At 40.8% G+C, this 22,475-nt stretch overlaps 3 protein-coding genes across 4 annotated transcripts; 2 read left to right on the top strand and 1 right to left on the bottom strand.

Annotated features, from left to right (window-relative positions):
- The first annotated feature begins 236 nt into the window (after window positions 1–236).
- On the top strand, window positions 237–2,980 carry LOC119743420 (organic cation transporter protein-like). Its single transcript, XM_038219815.1, has 2 exons — window positions 237–2,098; window positions 2,643–2,980. The coding sequence occupies exons 1-2, from the start codon at window positions 508–510 to the stop codon at window positions 2,771–2,773; spliced, it is 1,722 nt and encodes a 573-aa protein (XP_038075743.1). The 5' UTR covers window positions 237–507; the 3' UTR covers window positions 2,774–2,980.
- A 3,549-nt stretch (window positions 2,981–6,529) lies between these two features.
- LOC119743421 lies at window positions 6,530–15,755 on the bottom strand. The gene is made up of 6 exons (XM_038219816.1): window positions 15,668–15,755; window positions 14,246–14,440; window positions 11,646–11,762; window positions 10,757–10,912; window positions 9,224–9,304; window positions 6,530–6,709 (listed from the first exon to the last, which is right to left on the bottom strand). Exons 2-6 carry the CDS (start codon window positions 14,252–14,254, stop codon window positions 6,545–6,547), a joined length of 528 nt encoding a protein of 175 aa, XP_038075744.1. The 5' UTR covers window positions 14,255–14,440; window positions 15,668–15,755; the 3' UTR covers window positions 6,530–6,544.
- Window positions 15,756–15,777: 22 nt separating this feature from the next.
- LOC119743091 (phosphoserine phosphatase-like) lies at window positions 15,778–21,519 on the top strand. 2 transcript variants are annotated; one of them, XM_038219441.1, is made up of 6 exons: window positions 15,778–15,893; window positions 17,108–17,260; window positions 17,840–17,980; window positions 18,616–18,761; window positions 19,053–19,201; window positions 19,717–21,519. In XM_038219441.1, the coding sequence occupies exons 2-6, from the start codon at window positions 17,121–17,123 to the stop codon at window positions 19,828–19,830; spliced, it is 690 nt and encodes a 229-aa protein (XP_038075369.1). In that variant the 5' UTR covers window positions 15,778–15,893; window positions 17,108–17,120; the 3' UTR covers window positions 19,831–21,519. The 2 variants fall into 2 exon arrangements, with proteins under 2 accessions (XP_038075369.1, XP_038075370.1); XM_038219442.1 differs by having other exon boundaries at window positions 15,885–15,988.
- The last annotated feature ends 956 nt before the right edge of the window (window positions 21,520–22,475 follow it).

Below are 22,475 nucleotides of genomic sequence, written 5' to 3'. Positions count from 1 at the left end.
TTTATTGGTGGGAGTTAAAAGCCTGTACGTTTTCAATTATTATTATTAAAAACAAATTTATTACATTTTTCTGCCAAAAAAAAGTTGTTTTCTCCATTGAATGAATGCATGAACTACAAGTGATACCCAGAACACTTGTGTCGCATTTTTCCCCTACATGACCTTTTCCCCCTACAGCTCTGTAGGAGGTCACAAAAGATGTTAGCACACTCATCCTGCACAGACAAATAGTATAGAAAGATTTTATATACATTTGTCCTTCAAATGACAGTACACTGACCACAGCCTTTTATGCTTGAGAGATATAGGCCTAATACCCAGACAACAATATACTCTGGTTCAACAATGCCATACAGGTCCTATACACAGATTGCATTCAAAAGGTAACGGTAACTGTAATTGGTTTAGACTTTAAAGGAAAAACACTTCTCCAAATGCAACAGCTCAGCTCTCACTTTTAATGCACGACTCTTGCCAACACATTGGTCAAGTACTGAAGAATTCAACATGCATTACGAGGACATTTTGAATCATATCGGGCCTTTTTGCAAGTACCAGAAACTGCTGGTGTTTGCCTTGTTTATGGTTAAGATTCCAACCGCATTTCACTCCATAGGGCAGGTGTTCCTGGCTGCTAACACCGATCACTGGTGTGCAGTACCAGCCAGCCAGATGATCAACTGCAGCCAACTCCAGCTGGCAGAGTGTCAAGAAGAGCAGAAGAGCTACAGTATTCCCTATGAGATTGATGATGATGGAAACAAAGTCTACTCCTCGTGTGAGCGGTATGTCATGAATGATGAAGACGTTGGTAGAAACATGAGTTTTAATTCAACGGACGTCATCTCCTGTGATGCTGGCTGGAAATTTGATCACTCGAGCTACAAGTCCACCATCAACGAAGATTTCAGCTTGGTCTGTGACAGACAGGATCTACCTGCCTATGCCCAGTCAGTTTGGTTTGCAGGACTGCTAGTTGGTTCCTTGGTGTGGGGTTCTGTGGGTGACTGGATTGGTAGGAGAAAGACCTTTATTTTAAATGTCATTCTTGTCACAATTTCATCGACTGTTACATCTTTTGTGCCCAACTTTACTGCCTACACTGCCATGCGCTTCTTTACAGCAGCCTGTGCATACGGTATATATCTCATGATATACGTCTTAGCTTCTGAAATAGTTGGTCGTAAAAATCGTGTAGGTGCAACAACTGTGCTATTTCTAGCCTTTGCTGTAGGTTACATGATTCTGTCCCTTCTGGCATTCCTTCTGAAAGAATGGCGCCACCTACAGTTAGCTATATCACTCCCTTTCGTCCTGACTTTTCTTGTGATCATTGTGTTCCCTGAATCTCCTCGCTGGCTGATAACCCAAGGCAGATACAAAGAAGCTACCAAAATCATTGAAAAGATAGCTAAAGTGAATGGTACCGAGGCTCCAGAAGACTTACTGGACAAACTGAGTGAAGAAAGCAAAGAAGACAAGAAGCAGCCTTCTCGCATCCCTGTCACCCAACTTGATCTGATCCGCACTCCCAACCTCCGCAAGAAAACTCTCATCCTTTGGGTTGACTGGTTTGTTGCCAACATGGTATATTACGGACTATCTCTGAGTACCTCTGCCTTGGGGGTAGATGATTACCTTGCTGCCTTTGTCTCTGGTGCCATAGAGATACCCAGCTATCTTTTCTGTTGGTATATGATGGACCGTTTTGGCAGACGCATAACCCTAGTTGCCTTCTACATCTTTGGTGGAGTGTTTTGCCTCATTACAATCTTCATTCCTCTTGGAGCTGCCAGAGCTGCAGTTGCCATGTTCGGCAAATTTGCAATCAGTGCAGCATTCGTTCACATCTACATCTACTCTCTTGAAATCTATCCAACCATCATCCAGAGTATCGGCATGGGTACATCTTCCATGATGGCTCGTGTTAGTGGCATCCTCTGTCCTATCATCTTGATCCTGGGCAAGTACTGGAAACCACTACCTCTCTGTGTCTTTGGAGGAAGCGCCATCATTGCTGGAGTCTTGTCTCTGATGCTCCCAGAGACCATGGGATACAGTCTGCCTGATACCATTCAGGATGGAGAGAACTTCGGCAGTAAGTCATACAATCATTTACTCTCCTATCACTTTTTCTCATCCTTTGCTTGGTCTGAGGTTTGAAAGCGGCATTCCCCGTGCTATTTCATCCCGAATAATAGATTCCTTTTCTAAAGTGCTATTTTTCTAGCACTTCAAAAGTTATTCACTGGTGAATGAGAAATCGACCCCCAAAAGATCAGCCAATATAATTAGTTACTGAATTATTACTGGTTCCCGCCCAACAATCAATATCAAAATATGTGCGGACCGCAAGCAAGTCTGCTTTCCAAGTGGATCCGTCTGTGCCCGAAACAAAACAAAACACTTTCAGAGAATTGGAGACTTCTAAAAAAAGGGGAAAAGAGGGTTTTTTGGTTTGAAGAAAACATACGAGTTGAAAATTATTAATAAAAAAAAAAAATTATTTATTGCAGAGCATGGGGAACGCAACTTTCATCGAATGTACTCTCTGAAAAGACCCTAAATGTGCCACAGTTCCTAAATGTGCCACAATTTTTCAACTACAGCAAGTTTGTCTTGTTTACTTTCTGGTATAACAGAGGGAAGAAGCTTCCAGCTTTGCGTCAAGGGCAATGATGATGGAGAGGATGAGAGTCCCACTCAAGCTCCTATCGACTACCTGCCACTACCCACAATGGATCAAACTCCAAAACAAACTGTGGATGTCTGAATGGTTTAAAATATTGTGTTGTTTTAACTTGATACATATATGGTTGGTTTATGCATTTATACTATTTCTTAAAAATTATTTTGGATATTTTTAAAAGGGAAAATGGTTTGAAGTTGTGATTTTGTGTAGCTTGCTTATACAGGGTGAGTAAAAAAACTAAAACCTTAATGTCGGGACTTGGGACTATTGTTTTAGTTAAGTTATGCATGTAGCACTTTTAAAATCTGTGTATTCTTTTAGCAAAACGAAATCAATTCACACATATGTGATTTGTTTTCGTTTTGCTGAAAGAACACTTACCTATTTGTGATCCATGGACAGAACTTTAAAAAAGTGGTTGTGTTTAAAATTCCGTAACTTGAAAAATTCTTGAGTCATTTGATTGATTCTTGTACTAAAAGAAAGCTTATGAATTAGGCTTTCATATCCTAGATTTTGAAAGCGCTACATGGAGAACTTCACTAAAACAACGGTCATGACATTTGGGTTTTATTTTTTAAACTCACCCTGTATATTTTTTTTCTCCAAACTAACATGGTATTTTAAGGGCGATAAGTGACCTGTATTATGCTGGTAATTTTCTAAAAAAAATTGTCTGATTGAAAATTGTTGTCTAGATGTTTCCAAGCTGTAAGCAAAATATAAACGTACTGTGAAAAGGCTAAAGCTGAATTTCTTAGTTGAGATTGTTTTGTATTTATAACTTAGTGGCCAAAGCCAAACACAAAATAATTAATCCAAAAAATATTGGGAAAGCATTTTATGGTTGAGGATGCTTGAGGCTATTATGCACTTACAGTCAAGTACATGTAAGGTATTTCATATTCCACTGTAGTTTATTTTTATGTTTGCAAATATTTTTATGTTTGCAAATATTGTATACAATTACCTTTCATCTCCATATGTACAGGTATTAGGGACCAGCAACAATTGTGGAAAATCTTTTGTTTTCTCCTTTTTTTGTAGTTTATTAAAAAATTAAAAATTTAATTATATAATTAAAAAAAAAAAAATAAGTATAAGTATAAGTAGTTGATGAACTGAGCAAAACGTTAACAGGCAAAAATTAATTTTTACAGAAGACTATTGTCGCTGCAAATTGTTGGCTAACTAAATTTGGTAAATTAGGGGCAGTGTTTGAAACAAGTCATTTTTTTTCCAACGATTGTCGACCGACCATCGTTGGAAATTGATACAAAAATTCCACTTTTCTTGAAAATGACAGCACACCAGGTGCCATGATTTCCATTGGATGCTTGAGGCTATTATTCACTAACAGTCAAGTAAGGTATTCCATAATTCAACTGTAGTATTTTTTTTTATGCTTGCAAATATTGCAAAAATTGTGGAAATTTGTTTGCTTCTTTTCATTCAGTAGTTAATGAGTACTTTGATGGTTTTAGTTATATGGGTAATTAAAGTTAAAAAAAATGAACGAATTAGTTGATGAACTGAGCACATTATTTTTTTTTGAATTTTCACTCAATATATTTTTACAGAAGACTATTTTCGCTGCTGAAAAATTCTACAACAAATGCGGGGGCAAATTTTGAATTGTAGTAAAACCTTTTTATGGGAGTTGAAGGCCTTTACACTTTTAATCCCATCAATCCTAAGATCAGATTTGAAGGTTTGCATGGTGGAAAGATACTAAGACAAGATGAGTTTGCGGTAGCACCATGTGAATAAATCTCTTAATTGTGAGTATGTGTGGTTCTGAAAAGAACCGGAGGGACTCTAATCCTAAGATCCTACACTGTCTGTCTTAGCTGTCTGCCTGTGTGTCACAATGCTTTGGCAAAAGGCCTAATAATAAGGAGTGTCAGGAGGCACGCACAAAATGAAGGGCTAATGGGGAGGTATCCTGTGTATACAGGTCTCATGCTTTGATTTCACTGTCCTCTGAAGACACGGTAGTCTATGTAATAGGAATGCCGTGGTCTATTATGTGCGAACAGATTTGATGATTAATTAGGCAAGACCCCGCCTCTTGACTTCCTAGATTTTGACCAATCAGCAGGTGCTTTCGATAGGTCTATCGGGTCTTCGGTCATTCACCCGTTGCGCGTCATAGACATGGATTTAAAAAAAAAATGTAAAGGCGAGCGGCGCTCGGTATCATGTTACGCGAATGTGCTCCCGGCTGTTGTTGTATTACAAAACGCTGCATTCGAATTGACCAATCACAGCATTAGTCCTGATATTGGGATGAAATGACGTCACGATTTAGTAAAGTCGACTCCGATTGGCTGGCGCGCGGCTTGCATAAATCTGCATGCTTTGACATATCAGACGTTAGACAAGAGATGGCTCCGTGGATAACGGGTGATACTCAGACTAAAGACACGGTTGGCACTGGGAAAAAAAAAATTGTTTCGTTTTCCTTGTTTGGCTAATTTCTTTCTTTGACACTTTGAATAGTGAAATAGTACAACATTATCTCTATGAAAACCATCCAAAAACGTTTCGCTATTACGCAAAACATAGCGTTGATGATGAAATATGTGGCACAATTGCTTCACCAAGGTTTACCACACCCATTTGGGCTCAACATGCAAATGAAGGTCAAAGTAATACTTTAGTATATAACCCTTCAACCGTTGATCTTACGAATTTATACGATATGAAAATGCATTTCGAAAACCTGACTGCACCTCAATTGAGGGCTTTACGACTCAACTCGGCTAGCAGGTGCCGCGTTAAGCACGTCATCATGCTAGTAATTATAAAACGAACAAATTCTTGAAAAGCAAATGATTCTACGTGTCTTTACTGTCGGTAACAACTACACGCCTAACCATTTCAAGGGTAATGTGAAATGCATGAAGCACCTTGAGCTCTGAGAAATACAACATTGATAGCACCACATAGGGTACATGCATCATGTGAGCGAGCCCTCTTGTGTCATGCGAACAAAACCTTCCAAATAATTTTTTGCATTTTAACCCTAACTCCCTATAGGCATGTGAACATTGCATACAGCCTCAATCTTGCAAAATCCTCTGTTCTTTCTTGAATGTGGTCCCCAGGAAGGGGGATGACCACTGCCTCATCAATCCTGCAAAACCCTCCAGCAATCACTGTCAATACGTTGAGGCAGAGCCAGTGACAGCCTGGAGCAGTGCGGAGGATTTCAAGTATAATCCGGGCCTACATGTAAATTAGCATAAACAACACAAGGTCGGCCCAAGATCTTGACACAGTGCATCCTCCAAAATCAGCCACACAATTTTGCCATACCCTCAATCCTGCAAAATCCTCCGTTTTGCAAAGAGGATTTGGGAGGATTTGGGAAGGTTAGGGTATAAGCATTTATGATGGGGGGGGGGGGCAACAAGGCACACACAGCCTGCAAGGTTCCACATATTTGGCTACAGAAGTCGGTTGTCCACTGGTCAGTGGAGCGCTGACTAACAATAATTCTTATGCAAACCAGTGCCCAATTTCATAGCACAGCTTAAGTTAGCAGAAATGTTGTGCTTACTAGAGCAGAAAATCGTGCTGCTTCCTAAGCGCTTCGTCCCTACAACTCAGTCCTAATTTGCCTAACAACAACAATTTCCCATAAGGTGGTGACGGCCTGCTCACACATACACACAAGTACTGTTCGCTAATCAGTTTTTGACAACGTACATTACCATCAGTGCAGAATTTGTCTACTATGGGATCGTTCCCTTTGCTATTAAAGCATAGCAGTGGAAAGTAAGAGAAAAATTCCAAGCATTCAAAGTTTTGCAAAATTCCCTATACTATAGACATGCAGACAGCAAGCTAGATTTTCAAGCACGGTACAATGCAATGCAATGCAATGGGATAATATTTGGGAAGCTCTAGGCAAGCAGCAGGCCAAGCATTCATCATCATGAGGACAGACACTGGTTGACTGGTACTTACTTCGCATCCTTTGCCACAGTTATCCCCGGTTCCACAACATGACTACACATACAGGTGTCAAGGGGGATGGAATAAAGAAGACGCTGATGTGTTACTTTGGGAAAGCGCATGAATATTTATTGTTATATCGTGCCTTGGATACCGCAATTTTTAAAGGTCTCGAAAAGCCACGTGTCTGGTATATAAATATGACTGTTGATATCATATACACTGCTATCCATAGAAGTGATTTCATATACATGTACACCTTGTTGCATATACAGGGTGGATAAAAAAACCGAAACCGAGATATTATTGCTAATTGGACCAGAAGTAGGGCACATGTGAATCAAGGGAGATATCCTCTGTGAGGGTCGAATCTCCTCTTTAAAATGACACCCTGATCATGTCATTACGTTCACAGTTGACTGAGCAGTGACCACTTTTATGAAAGGGTCTATTTAGAGGCTTGCGCCACTTTTCAATTGTGGTCTTTGTGGCGTCATTTGTCACAGAGTGAAAGGCTATGGTTGCCAATCAAGGCAGGTGGGGAAAAAAGTGATTTCACCATGAAAAGTGGCGCAAGCTTCTGAATAGACCCTTGCATAAAGTTGGTCACTGCTCAGCCAACCGTGAATGTAAGGACACGGTCAGGGTGTCATTTTAAAGAGGAGATTCAACCCTAACAGAGGATATCTCCCTTTGATTCACATGTGCCCTACTTCTGTTCCAATTAGCAATAATATCTTGGTTTCGTTTTTTTTTTATCCACCCTGTATTGTGCGTGCGTGAAGGGTGCGTGTGCAGAGCCCGCATGCCTCACAACAGCGGACTGCAATCCTCTCAATCTCAAGTCTGGCAGAAAAGTTCACAGTAATCAAAAGGTTACACTGCAGCGATTTCATTTATTTCTTGAATAGTGAGTTAAAAACCTTTTTTGACTTATTGGCACGATATAACAAAACAATTGTTGACTACTGTGATGTGGGATATGGTCTTTTTAACCCTCTCTGGATGCATAGCACCCTCAGCTTCACCTCGGGTGCTATGCGTCCCTCGGGTGTTAAAACGCCATATCCCACACCACAGCAGTCAACAATTATATGTACCTCTTCAGGTGAAGGTTATATTGTCCATAAAATGTGCCTAACATTTGCTTCAGACGGGCATTCCAGAGTCACGTCGGCCGTTTGCGGCAATAACACATGAGTCTATGGCAAGTGGCTGCAGCCGCTGGCCAGTGGCTTCCATAGGTGCACATGTTGTACATAGCCGTAGCCAAGTAGGGCTGTCCATTTTCAAATAATTTAGTACTTGATTACTTGAAACTGCGTTTGACCGAATATTCGGATATTCAAAACTACCTCCTGCAGCTGCGTGCAGTGTTGGTCAAAAGTTGCAAAAGTTAAAATTTGGATGCGGCGATTCCTACAGGCTGCTGAAATGTTTTGTAGTATTAGTTTTTTATATTGTCAAGGGCCTTCACCTGCTAAAAGGATGGGAAAAATGAACCGCCGTTGACAAAAAATGTTAGTTGACCAAAAAGAGGCACCTACAAATAAAGCGCCGAACTTTACAATAAAATAACACCACAGTTGTGTGTGCGCGCGCATATTTATGTTTTCGAACATTCAAACTGGCAAAAAGTTATTCGAATATTCGGTTGATGATCGACTTTTCGGATATTCGGAATATCTGGGACAGCCCTATAGACCATTATCAGGTTGCGGCCATCTTGTTTTTTTCCCATTCAAATCAACATAACCAAAGCGAGGCTGGAAGGAAAAATAGTCTGGTTCCTTTTTGCACAAAAAAAATTATCATTCAGTACTGTTATTGGAGACAGGGAACATGACTGCAATGGTGGCAGCATGATAAAGGTCTATAGCCAAGCGATTCGGACATGGCCTTACACGTGACTCGGGTCAACCCAACTAAAGCTTGTCGCTGCCGACAGGTGAACTTCATGTATCAAATTTTCCATTGACTATACCCCGAAGTCATTCCGACCGACTGCAAAAGTCAATCTTTCGCGATAAGTCCTAACTGTTTTAGATGTGAAACTTTAGTCGAATCTTACTGATAATTTGGTTCGGTGCAACTCTAAAATGCCTGTCTGAAACGGGGTTAAGATTTAACGACGGTGGAATACTCAACCGGAACGAACATCAGTTGGGTTTATACACTGACAGGAGTGAACTCGGAAATACAAAGTACATGAACATTGAAACGGACAACAAAACTATTTGTTTTGTAGGATGTAGTCAAGTCTATCACAAGTCCCTGCAAGTCCACCACAAGTCCTCCAGTCATGAATCAAATCACAAGCTACTCAAACGAGCTTTGACAAAGGCATTCCTTTGTTATTGTTCATCCACTGTTACTTGTGACTGGACTTGTGACTGGACTTGTGATGGTCTCGACTACAACCCTGGCACCAGAATGGTCATGGACAGGTTTAAAGGTTCATAAATCATAATAAGGGACGAAAACAGTGCATTCCATTGGTAAAACCACTGTGCTAATGATAATGGGTTTTTCCCCCATTGCTGCCCAATTCTGAGATTTCTGACATACCTCAAATCCTGAAGCTTCGTCTCCACAGCACATTTCATTCTGGCAAGCCTGGCAGGATAAGCACTTATTCATACTGCATCTCTGAAATCACAAGAATGATCACTCCGCGCATAAATTAAAAAAAAACACCGCAAAAAAAGAAAGTCCACATTATTGAAGGGGTCGTAATTTTGAATCTGATCGTCTTATGATGACGTCATTTATATAAACCTTTGGGGAATGTTGTTAGCTACATTTTAAATCAATTCAATTTCAATTTCAATTTCTTCAATTTCAATTTCTTCAATTTCAATTTTTTATTCTCATCATGTAAAAAGATGAAACTTGTCTCCTCCATTCTGCACACAAATAGTCATATACACATTAAAAACTTCACATTAAAACCATAAAAACATATACATTATGTACAAATAGACGTAACAATATGAGAAAACTTACAAGGGTACACGTAACCAGAAATAGAACAACAAATTTAGCCTAATTAAATAAATAAATAAAATATCTGGATTGATCTATAGAGCTATAGATATGTATAATAACAAAAAGCCTGTTGCACAAAAATGGGAAGGGAAATATAAGAAAGCCAGGGGGATATGAGCGGGGAGAAAGAAAACAGGGAAATGGTTGGAACTTACATGTACGAGGGGTATAAACATTAAACACACACATTTCGCATCGCGATTTAAAAAGCATTATCTAGTATAAGTCTGATTAAAAACACGAAATTGCCCTGGGTAAAAAGAATAAAAATGTGTCGTGTAATACGAGATTTCAATTTACAGATTCAACCTGACAGAAATGAGTAGATGTGTGGACAATGGTTTAAGAAAAAGGATTTGAAAAGTTGCAAAATATCAATCGTACAGTGCTTGTGTTCATGGGAGCATGCGAAATTGAATTATCCGCGATTTGTTCAGGCACTGTGCAGTCAATGGGGGCCAATTACGGGCACCTGAGGGGAACACCCCAGTAAATAGGCCAAAAGTCCCTCCACCAAGCTCATGAATAAGAGTTATACACTTAGAGAGTTCTGAGAGCAAAGGAATTGGGCAATTGAAGTGATACGTCGGCAATGCACCTCTGGCTCGGACTTGTGGCTTCCAATTTCGAGCATTTTGGATGCAATTGGGCCTAAAAGTGGCGCTATTTAGCAATGTTGTGCAGGAGTGTGATTGACCACTGATCAAAATAGCTGAAATAGCTGAAAAAGGTGTAAAAAGCTGAACTTTGGAAATCTCCAATACTTTTGTACATAGCAAATGAGGGAAAAAGCTGAAATCCAAAACAAAAAAAGCTGAAATCAGCTTTAAAGCTGAGATTTCACACCCCTGGTTGTGGTGGGATCCTTTTTCAAGATGGCCACTTTTCCAAATTATCCAAAAAAATTGAGGTCGGCAATTTGGCAGCAAAAATTCCAGGTAGGTCGGGTTGCCGTAAACACACCATTTTTTTTTTTTTGACTAATGGGTAATTTGGCTGAATGGAGCCAAACTTTAAATTTGGCATCTATTTTTAGTTTGTTTTTCTACTCACATTATCAGGCGGTCCACACACTGAGTCTAAGCAGGATTTGACATTGGGGTAAGCACAGCAGTTGCATCCCTCGGCACAGGAGATCCAACAATCACAACACTGTAGACTACCGTCCTCCTTCCCACAAGGCGCACAGGCCATGCAGACACCTCGGGCCTTTTCAGAGAAAAACAAAAACAAAATTTAAAAACTTTATACCAGACCTCTTCATGGAGTAACAGCATTGTAAGGAGTAGAAACCCCAAAACGGCAGCTTTTCATCTGAAAATGCGCAAGTTCGGAACCATGCGCATCAACAGGCTGAAAGAAGGCTGCCACCGTCGCAAAGAGAGTACAGCCACGTCGGGCAGTCACCCTTGCAACCAGTGACCCCGAGCAAGTGGCTCGGCCATTGGCCTACTGAGCCTCCAACAGGCTCACGCGAGGAGGGCTGCAGCGAGAGGCTGTGATACCAATCCCTGCTTGGTGCGGGCAGACCATCAGAATACCAGATCCGTTGATCTGCGATGGCTAAACCCTGACAATCCCTTTACTTGAAACTCAAGTGTACATAAAATGCTAGGTAAACAAGAAAAATTGAACAGAAGACAATGTCTATTTTCCCTCGAAAATTATCCACAAAATACAGTTCTAGCCCACTTCTTCTTTGGAATGGTGTGGATGCAGGTGCTTATTACTATCTTTCTTGAACGAACCAAACCTTTTCTTGCCTTTTGGGAGATATTTTCTTCAAATCATTCGAAGGTTCTATGCCTTCAATTTGGGGAATGCAATAAAAAAATTCCCCAACCCACTCCCACAAAATTAATTCAGTGAATATCACATTTCCAAAAAGAGGATACATTTGGAGATGTGCTCTGGATTTTTATCTCTCTCAATTAACACTTACCACAAGAAACTGCCGGACCACCACTAGGGCAACGATGAGGAGAAGATATCCTCCGATTGCTATGACTACAATCACCGGGACGGGCAGGGGCAACTCACTAGGGGCGGCTGTGGTAGCCTGTGGTAAAATAGTGCCAAGGGTAAGATAATGTAATTGGATTTATATACTTTTCACAAACCCTGTTTGAATAAGATTCCAAGAATTTGGATGCAAAATAAAACATATGAGTAAGCCCAGGGGCGGATCCAGGGGAAGGGGGGCTCGTACCATACTTTCAATGGAGGCGCTGTTCAAATCCGACGATTATTAACACTATATTACAGAATAGTGTAGAAATAGCACAAGCAAGCTGGCTGGCTATATTTTGTGCACAGGCGGACATTATTACCAGTATAATTGTTTTGGGTGTCGGAGGGGGGGGGGGTAGGGAGGTGATTCGGATTATTTTTAAGATTTTTCGATGAAGAAAAAATTTGTTTGACAGAGCTGGGTTTTTGTTTTAACACAACACCCCCCCCCCCCCCCCCCCGGATGTGCGTCTGAAGGCCATTTTCAAAACCTAGAAACTCACTAAAATTCCAAACTTGACTAACTGAAATTAAATTGTTTTAACAAATCAGTTTACTTTTGAAAATGAGTTTTCTAGAATTTGACTTCTTAAAATACAGTTGTATTGGAAAATCTACTTTTGTACACAAAGTCCATGTAATATGAACACCATGTCCTTTTAAAGCTGACGTTTTTCTTCAAAACTTAAACAAGTGCTACATGTACATGTCCTTTCACAACCTATCTTTTTATGTTTCACGTTCAAGAATACAATGTACATGTAGTTTACAGGTATTAGGAAACTTTGCAATAGTCAGTGTTGTAGTCGAGTCACCAACGTCGAGTCCGAGTCCCGAGTCACAAGCCTCGAGTCCCAGTCCAAGTCCCGAGTCACAAGCCTCGAGTCCCAAGCCTCGAGTCCGAGTCTCGAGTCACAAGCCTCGAGTCCGAGTCCCAGTCACGAGTCACATGCCTCGAGTCCGAGTCTCGAGTCACAAGCCTCGAGTCCGAGTCCCAGTCTCGAGTCACATGCCTTGAGTCCGAGTCTCGAGTCACAAGCCTCGAGTCCGAGTCCCAGTCTCGAGTCACATGCCTCAAGTCCGAGTCTCGAGTCACAAGCCTCGAGTCCGAGTCTCGAGTCACAAGCCTCGAGTCCGAGTCCCGAGTCACAAGCCTCGAGTCCGAGTCCCAGTCTTGAGTCACATGCCTCGAGTCCGAGTCCCGAGTCACAAGCCTCGAGTCCGAGTCCCAGTCTCGAGTCACATGCCTCGAGTCCGAGTCTCGAGTCACAAGCCTCGAGTCCGAGTCCCAGTCTCGAGTCACATGCCTCGAGTCCGAGTCTCGAGTCACATGCCTCGAGTCCGAGTCCAAGTCACGAGTCACTTGTTCTTAGTTGTTCACCAAACTAATCAATTTTTTTAAATTCGAGTCCGATTCATCATGGTCGAGTCCGAGTCCGAGTCATTTTCCAATGTGACTCGAGTCGAGTCTGAGTCACGAAAAGTTTGACTCGAGTCCGACTTGAGTCCTACAACACTGGCAATAGTCCATCAAACCTTTCCTGTCTGTCACTTCATGGTAAAACTGGCAGTATTTTAGTCCTCCAGAACAAATAAAGTGACCAGTCATCAAAATTTATACTGACCCCCACAACATACCCCCCACCAAAAGAAAATACAATACAGGGTGGCCCCCAAAACAACCAAACGGCGTACTTCCGTTACCCCGAGACTCAAACAACCTATACCAATGCATAGGTACATTATGTAATTCTGTTAAAAGAAAAACGATACCAAGATCGCCCGATTCAGTCCAGTAGTTTTTGTTCTAGAGCCTATTTTGTGAATTCATCAAAGTTGCGAGTCATTTTGTCACGATAAATTACTAAACCGCACTTACGAATTGGATAGAGGGATTAAATGTTATACAAATATTGAGTGGCTCAGCGTGGAATGGGAGGAATATTATCGCAAGGTAAAATCTGGACTTTTCCATTTCACGAGGCGAAGCCGAGTGAACTGGAAAAGCTGGAGGAAAAACTGGAGGAAAATGTATTTCTCTCTTCCAAACCACCCTTTCACGAAAATGTTTGAACCCAACGCTGTAGCGCTGTCTCTTTGGAACAATACGCGCTACGCGCAACGCTGAACGCGCACACCAGCATGCATTTGCACACAAATACCGCGTCATGATCCTAACTGTTGAATAGTATTTCCCATTCCCCATGGGTGGATAGTACTTTTTGAGCCGTGGCATGAATGGGAGCAATAACAAATGCCACGTGATGCGAGTTCCACCAATCAAATGACAAGGATCTGTATGTCGGTTATATAATATGTAATAATACACACATGAAAGATGTGCTTCAGGAAATAGGCACTGCAGCAACAACTACTTGACTGAATCGGGAGATCTTGGTATCATAGTTCTTCTAAAAAGATTCTCCATCTATTGGTGAAGGTGGTTCGTGTCAGGTAGCGGAAGTATGCCAGTCCGTATTTTTGGGGCCACCCTGTAAAACAAAGACATTAAAACTGACAAATAAAACTTACGCTTTCCATTCTGGAGGTGGTGCTCTATAAATAAAGGAATGCTACGTGCCTCCAGAGGAACACCAATGACCAAGACATTGACTAAACCTAATCATCTTGAATCTTGTAATATCTTGAACAGAAACTGAATCATGAAGGCTGGAGATTGCACAAAGAACGAGTCATGCACCTCCCCAAACATAAGACAACCACCACCTGTTAGAAAAGAAAAGAAAACTTTTTGAGTAAAGGTGTAGTCCAGACATTGGACAAAAATTGGGGTGAGGGTTGCTTAGGCGGAACGCGATCAGCACTACGTGCCATCAGAATGTGACGTGTAGATACAAATGAACGGCAGCTCTATCTAGGAAAAGAATGGGAAATCTCAATATTCATCTGTGTCATAAGTTAACCTAAATACCATCATCTTAATCTTCAATCTCGGATTTCTGAGATGGCATATTGCCTGAACAAAAATCTGATGGTTTTGGTGGGTGATTGGTTTTTCAAAGGCAAGGCATAGGCTAGATTAACTTCCGACTCTACTATTGCCAGATCACGTCCAAATCTTTAAAAAAAAAAGATTTTGTAGGCTCCTAGTTGGGCGAAGCATAACATTGGACTCGCGTTTTCAAAATTATGACTATGGTCAACTCTAACAACATGTTGGGTTGGCTGTGGACACCGTGTGCCCGGACTGGTTCAAGCACGTATGGCGCAAAGAAGGGCACATGACTTAAATTCTGAAGACAGTATATTTGACCGTGAACTGGTCCCCGATAGTTTTCAGTATTGTTCCAGCACAGCACTGAACGTGCGCAGTGACTATTTTTGGGGACTTGGTTCAGCGCTTACATTGTAGGCCTAGGCCCTATTTGTGACTTTGACAATTTTTGAATTTTATTTCCCTTTAAATAAAATTTTCCAGAGCCACATATCAGAATAAGAAATGAAATACTTTGCAACTAAAATGTAGGACTCAATATTACATAATAAAAAGATGACAATCCTTATATTTTGGGATGTCCATAAACAAATTAAGTTTAAAAAACATCGGTCTCACTGCGACTTGAACTCAAGCAGCGTTGCTTGTGAGGCCGACGTGATATCCACTAGCCACGTACGCGAGGCACTCAACAAGTGGAATGATAATTAAATATCTTATAATAATATTAATATTATGGTGAAGGGGGGAGAAACATTTGATAGGCGCATAACTGTTGAGCCTTTGATGAGGTGGCCTCCTTAAGCTAACTAGCTACTCAATTTTTGCGTATGCACTGCAAGTGTTCTGCAAGTGCAAGAGCAAGTTCAAGTTCAAGGTGGCCAGAAAAATTTCAATTTTTTATATTTCGGCTGTTGTAATAATGATATTACTTATTTATACCATTCCACCAAGTTGACTGAACCAAAAGACTTTGTTTTACTGAACGTAGGGCCTACCATGTAAAAGAAAACAAGCTAACGAAGAGTCGCACAAAAAGCGTCGGTTCGTTGCTAATGCTACTAGTCGGCCATTCTGCATGCCATGCCAGAGTGAAATGGACCACAAGAGGGCGGCAGACCTAGTTCACGGTTGCTCGATATATATCGAGCCGATCATCAACACACGTGCGTTATGCATACGCGGATCATCAACCAACAGCTGATCGTGCGTAAACTAAGCGTGGTAAAGTAGTTAATCCTGTGATTGTGAATAAATCACCTAGGCCTAATTAATAGTGACTTTTTGCTCCCAAATCGACCAATATTTATCTGTGTACCGTAAGTGTTATAAATCGATTGTTTTTAACTTGCTAAATTTAAAGATTTTTGTAATAACTTGTTCAAAGTTGTTGTCCTCCCCGTGTATAGAACTATGACTTATGAGGCTCCGCGTGAGCGGAGCCTCATAGATGTAGAAGCCCGCAAAATTGTCTGCAGCACAAAACACTAATAAAGTACAAAAAGTCCATCAAAATGGAGACATTTCACACAGAACCGCTGCACAGTTTGCCCCTATACTCCGTACTTTACCTCTTGACATACTCACGTATCATGCGCAGAACTAACATAGGTGGATTCTGTCGGTTTTTAGGCCAAAATGATGAAAAATATACCCTTTCCGCACTGAGCCAACCTGACACTTGAAACGTGCACGCATATGATCGAGCGATGATTTTCGGACGACTGTGATTAGAAAATCTGTTGCAAAAATGTTTCGTTTTGGGAGTTATTGCAGAATACCCTGCCACTTGGAAATACACCCCTAAATTCTCTGGCTACGAGGTTGGAATCACTGGAAAAGAAACAATTCAAGTCCATTCCAGCTACGCGGATACTGAGTGGGGGTCCATCATTTGAGAACGAAGCAACACAAAAGGAATGGGAGTTGCTGAAAAAAATTCTAAGTCCAAACCAACCACCCTGTTGGCGGCTACGCGGATACGGAGTGGGAGTTCCCGAATATGCTTGAGAACGAAGCAACACAAAAGGAATGGGAGTTGCTGAAAAAATTCTAAGTCCAAACTAACTACCCTGTTGGCGGCTAAGCACTTACGAAGTGGGAGTCGAGTGCAATGGAGCATGACGCATAGTACATACAAGTAGCGCTGAGAATGTTTATTGAGGTCAACCAACCGTGACCTCGTAGCCGGCTACAAGGTAGATAGATCGAGTGGCGGGGTATTCTGCAATTGTGCTGCCTCGTTTTGTTTTATTCATTTCATTTGTTTTGTTTCGTTGTTTTTGTCTTTCAGTGTTTTTTGTAACTTCTTTTCAGATAGACAGATTCCACATTTCTGGCCGAACTTATTTGACATTTCCTTCCTTTAGGCATATATAATGACTGTGTGTTGGCTCAAACCACCTTTGTGTCACTTTTTTTTTATTTTGCTTTTTCAGTTAATCATCTACCATGGCAACATTTGAAGAGACGAAGGAAGTTTGGAGGAACGCAGACGTCGTGTGCTTCGATGTCGACAGCACAGTCAGCACAGAGGAAGCCATCGATGAACTTGCCGCACACTGCGGCGTTGGGGAGGAGGTTGCGCAATGGTAAGACACAGCTTCACAGTGATCGGAGATGGTGATGGTCATAATTTACAGCGGCTATTGTTTATGATGACTGCCAAAGCCAAGGAATGATGATCTTGATGATGGTTTGACAGGGTGTGATTTTTTTGGGAGGACTAAGGAAATAAATGTTGAGGAAGATAATGATGCAGATTATGATGATGATGATGGTGAGTGATGGATGAGTGATGGAAAGGATGATGACGTTGAGAAGAACGATGGTGGTTTGCATGAAAAATATGTAGAGTGAAGAGGAGGGGGCGAAGATGGTGAGATAATGAAGGTGAAGGTGATGAATTGGGTGATTTTGGTAGTGATAGAGAAAGTGATGGGGATGATGATGATGATTACAGTGATGACATGGACAACAGTGTCAACAATGACGATATCGGCGACTGTGAGAGTGACGGATGATGGTTGACAAATGATAGATGACAATGACAATGCAGTGATGATGACAGTCTTGACAACAACTACAGCATCAAGGTTTGTAACAGTTCACTTTGATATAAGCTTTCATATTGATTATTGATTAGCTGCTCGTTTTTTTTATCATTTCAGGACAAAGAAGGCCATGGACGGCAGCATAACGTACAAGGAAACACTGCAGGCCAGAATGGACATCATCAACCCTACCAAAGCTCAAGTCAAGGCTTTCATAGAGAACCACCCGCCTGCCGATTATCTGACGCCTGGTGTGACGTGAGTTCGGCTCTCCGGTGTCACTAGTCTGTTGTCATGCCCCATCGATGAGGGGAGGGGTGGGGTTAGCTTGATGTTTGATGGGCTGGGTGCCGGGGGGGGGGGGGGTGTAGTCTGAGGATCAGGCATTCACTTGCGCAGAGCCACAAGAACGAATGTTTGATGTATCCGAGCATGCAGATTTTATGCGCCAGCCATTTGGAGTTGACTTTAAAAACTGTGACTTCATTTTGATCAGAAATAAGGAAATAAGCTCTTGATTGGTCAATGTGGCTGGCCTTTTTTTTCGTAATACAACAATGGGTTACGGAAGAAACGATACAAGAGTCCTGCTGAATGGTCAGAGTCTTCAGATCAAGACGTAGCCTTGTTTTGTAAAATTAATTGCCGAATCCTCCGCACTACTCCAGGATGTCACTGGCTCTGCCTCAACATATTGACAGTGATTGCTGGAGGATTTTGCAGGATTGGAAAGTGGTCGCCCCTCCAAGGACCACATTCAAGAAATGACAGATGATTTTGGAGGATAGACGCTGATACAATTTTTACATGGAGGATTTTGCAGGATTGAGGTTGCATGCTAGCAAAAATGCCTAGGGAGTTAGGGTTAAGACATTGTACAATTTTCTTTCTAGGGAATTGATTCAGCTACTCCTAGCTCGAGGGACGGCAGTGTACTTAGTAACTGGAGGTTTCTTCTGCACAGTTAGTGAGCTGGCCAAAGCGCTGAAGATCCCGGAAGAAAACATCTTTGCCAACAAGCTTAAGTTTTTCTACAATGGTAAGACATTTGTGTTGATACTTCAATACATTTTTACAATACGTAATAATTTAATTTTGAATCTGAGCAGGTAATTTATTAATTAACCAAGAATACCAGATCAATAGTGACTGTTGGTTTTCAGGTCTTTTAGCTAAGAATTACAATGGATCATAACCGAATCGTCAATGATTAGTCAAGTGTGCTTTTTCTGTAATTTATTTTAAAACCAACAAATGAGTCAACCAGACTGTCGTTGGACAGCCACAAGCCAAAACAAATTGAATGGAAATGAAATCTTTGTCCGTCCAGGTGAGTTTGCTGGATTCTGTGAGAAGCAGCCCACCTGCGAAGCCGGGGGCAAACCCAAGGTAGTGGGCATGCTGAAAAAGAAGCACGGCTACCGACATGTGGTGATGATTGGGGACGGCGCCACAGACCTGGAGGCTTGTCCACCTGCTGTAAGTACATCGGGAACTAGACCTGTGGCAATTTATGTTTGGCTGGGTCAAACTCCAAATAGACCATTATCATGTTGTGGCCATTTTGATTTTTTTCCCATTCAAATCAACGTAGACATTCAAATGTACGTGGAGTAATTAGCTGTGTAGTAAACATTCACATTTAATAAAAATTTTGTGCAATGGCTTATTGGAAAGCATAACTTGCTCAGAATAAAAACGGTACCTAATTTTCATCACTGATACTACGTTGTATTGAAAATATTTCCCATAAGAAATTTCTAGAAGGAATGCTTCCAGAAAAAAAAAAAATATTAAAGTAATAGAACTGGAAATTTCGATCTCAGAACAATCTTCAGCGTAGCACAACTATTTCAAGACGTCAAACTTTTAATATGGTTGGCACAAGTGTGGAATGCAGAGGAGGAAAAAGCAATTGCGCCCATTATTGGGCGAGGTTCAGTCAAGATTCTAGTCTGTTCTTAAGTCTTCGTTCATCCTTATTTCTCCCCCAGGATGCTTTCATCGGATTCGGTGGCAACAAAGTCCGAGCCAAGGTCCAAGAGGGAGCCAAGTGGTTCGTCTCCAGCTTCCAGGAACTCATCAGCGTGCTGAACGAGTCTTCATGATGTCATCGCCCAAGGGTGGCGGTTGCCTAGGCTACAACCAAAGGATTATGGGATGGATACAATATGGAAAAAAGAGGGTGACGAAATGATGACGTCATTGTGCAGTACCTAGAACCAGACCAGGCTAAATTCAGGTCAATATGCTTGCAAACCAGCAGCCGATTTCACGAAACATCATGTGCATAACTTACGTCATGCGGATGACTTACACAACAAATATCACCTCCGTCCACCATTTTAGATTTTATCTGAATTTCTTCGGAATCGTGCAGGAAATCTCAAAATTCTGTCACGAGTAACAAACAAAAAATTCATTCACTTCAAACACAAAGTGTCTGGTATCAACTTTGATATTAAGTTGTGCAATGACAAGCTGCACGATGATCGCGATTTGCTAGTAAAATAAGTATTTTCATTCGCTACGCCACAACTTATACCACCCATTAAAATGCCACCTATGAAACTTTCGTGAAATGTGTCATAACTGCAATGTTGCGCAGCTTGAAAATGTTGTTCAACGTATGCAATAAATGGTGGCACAAGTAGAGTTACGCCATTGCGTAAAGTTTCGTAAAATAGATTGCCGGGTCGAATTTCCTGGAGCGGCGAAGCAGAAAATGTTGCTTAGCGAAATTATGTGCTAAGCAGAGATCAGCAGGGAACCAGTCACAAGCAGTATGTAATGCGTGCTGGTAACCTGTTTCTGCTAAGCAGATACTTTTTTGTGTTTAGCAAATTTCTGTGCTGAGCAGCTTAGTGATAGAGGTTATACTGGGCCGTGTCCGAATTCTTGGCTACGGCTTGAAGTTACACACATGTCTATGGTAGCGGCTGCAGCCACTTCCCATAGACACGTGTGTAATTTCAAGCCGAGCCAAGCAAGTCGTACGCGGCCCTGGAATGTTTTCAAATTCACAATGTGGTCACAGAAAGAATCTATTTTCATCATGCTGAACACCCAAAGGCCACGATAGAAGTTTGTTTGGAGACAGTTGTCTTGCCAACTGACGTCACATTTTGCTACTCTTTCCTGCTGGTATTCCTGAGGAGTGAAAGCTCAGTTTTCATTTTCAATAGTGTGATTTTAAGATTGATGCCTAAATTATTCCAAATTTTTCATAAAAATTATCACCATTTTGAAATTGTTGCCAAAGAATATGTTTTTGGAAATGTTTGTCATTTCAGCAAATTAAGTAATAACAAAATAAATGCTAATAGTGCATATTTAAAACTTGCATGTCCACCAGTACAGCGTGTCCCAATAAACATTGTGCACGAAGAAGTCGCTGATTTGCTCAAAAGGTGGTCATACTAGCCAATCAAATTTTATATTATTTTAAAGCCTACGGTCTTGTTTATAATTGGTGAAAATATCAAGAAAATCCTTCAATGCAAACCAGAGATATATCGTTGATTTTGTGAGGCTATATTATTTTCCTCCTGCACAATTCGAATCCTGTAGTTAAGCTACCAATACATTTCAGCTGTCAAAGAAGATTGTCATTGTCATTGTTCATTGTCCTTTCAAAATCTTTGTCAAAGACTAAATACGTGATATCAGGCATTCCAAGTGGTATTAGATTTGATTATATAATGTTATGTACCCAAAATGTTATCTGTGAACACTCTTATCCAAATGCCATGCAATATTTCAAGCACTGCGTAACACATACCAATAACCCAATGATTGGTATATACAAACAAATACTAAGTGTGGAAAATTACATTGTGCAGGTCGAAAAATACATAGCCTTACCAAATCAAAGATACCTCTGGTTTGCATTGTTGGATTTTCTTGATTTTTTCACCAATTATAAACAAGACCATAGGCTTAAAAATGCTATAAAATTTGATTAGCTAGTCTGACCAACTTTTGAGAAAATCAGCGATTTCTTATGCACAATGTTTATTGCGACATGCTGTATAAATTGGTGGTCGAAATGCTCAGGCTACAATACGTTCAAGGTTAAACAGGGTGTACTTTTCAAATTTTGTAATAACGCGCTAAAGACCGAGTTGTCATGGAGTCGGTCACAAGTCAAAACACATTAGGTGGGAAATAAGCTAATTGAATGCTACTCGCCTGACTGGATGGCTTGCGATAACTTAATAACTATCTTGACTTGAATGGCCAGGTCACACAAGGCTTAATTTTTAATGCAAATTTTTGTTATATGATCACCTTGCATTATTTATTACAAATCTATGTATAAACATCCTTCTGAACCAAACATAGGTGATTTTACTTACGATAAAGAGCCATCTTATGGCAGGTTATATATATTTAATTTAAAAAAAATACAACCAAAACGTCTTTGTGAAGAAAAATAAAACTAGACAAAATCTTGGATATATAAACAAATTTGCTACGTTTGGGATTTTTACATTTGTTTGGTGAAGTTAATACTATTTATTATTCTAATTTGATGCTAATTTTAAAGTTGAACAAAGAAATCAACTGGAGAAGGGTTTGAACCTGCGACCTCCGGATTGCCATTCCAGTGCTCTACCAACTGAGCTATCCAGACGGTTCCCCATTTTGTCCATGTCTTGGTTCAATTTGAAATTGAGAAAACGTGTATGAATTACAAATGTCAACCACTTACATGTATAAATTTTAAGATAATGTATTGAAAAAAAAACTG

This window comes from Patiria miniata, unplaced genomic scaffold, assembly GCF_015706575.1.
Source record: "Patiria miniata isolate m_02_andy unplaced genomic scaffold, ASM1570657v1 HiC_scaffold_6, whole genome shotgun sequence".
In the NCBI taxonomy this organism is placed as follows: Eukaryota; Metazoa; Echinodermata; class Asteroidea; order Valvatida; family Asterinidae; genus Patiria; species Patiria miniata.
This window is presented reverse-complemented; position numbering and strand designations above follow the sequence as displayed.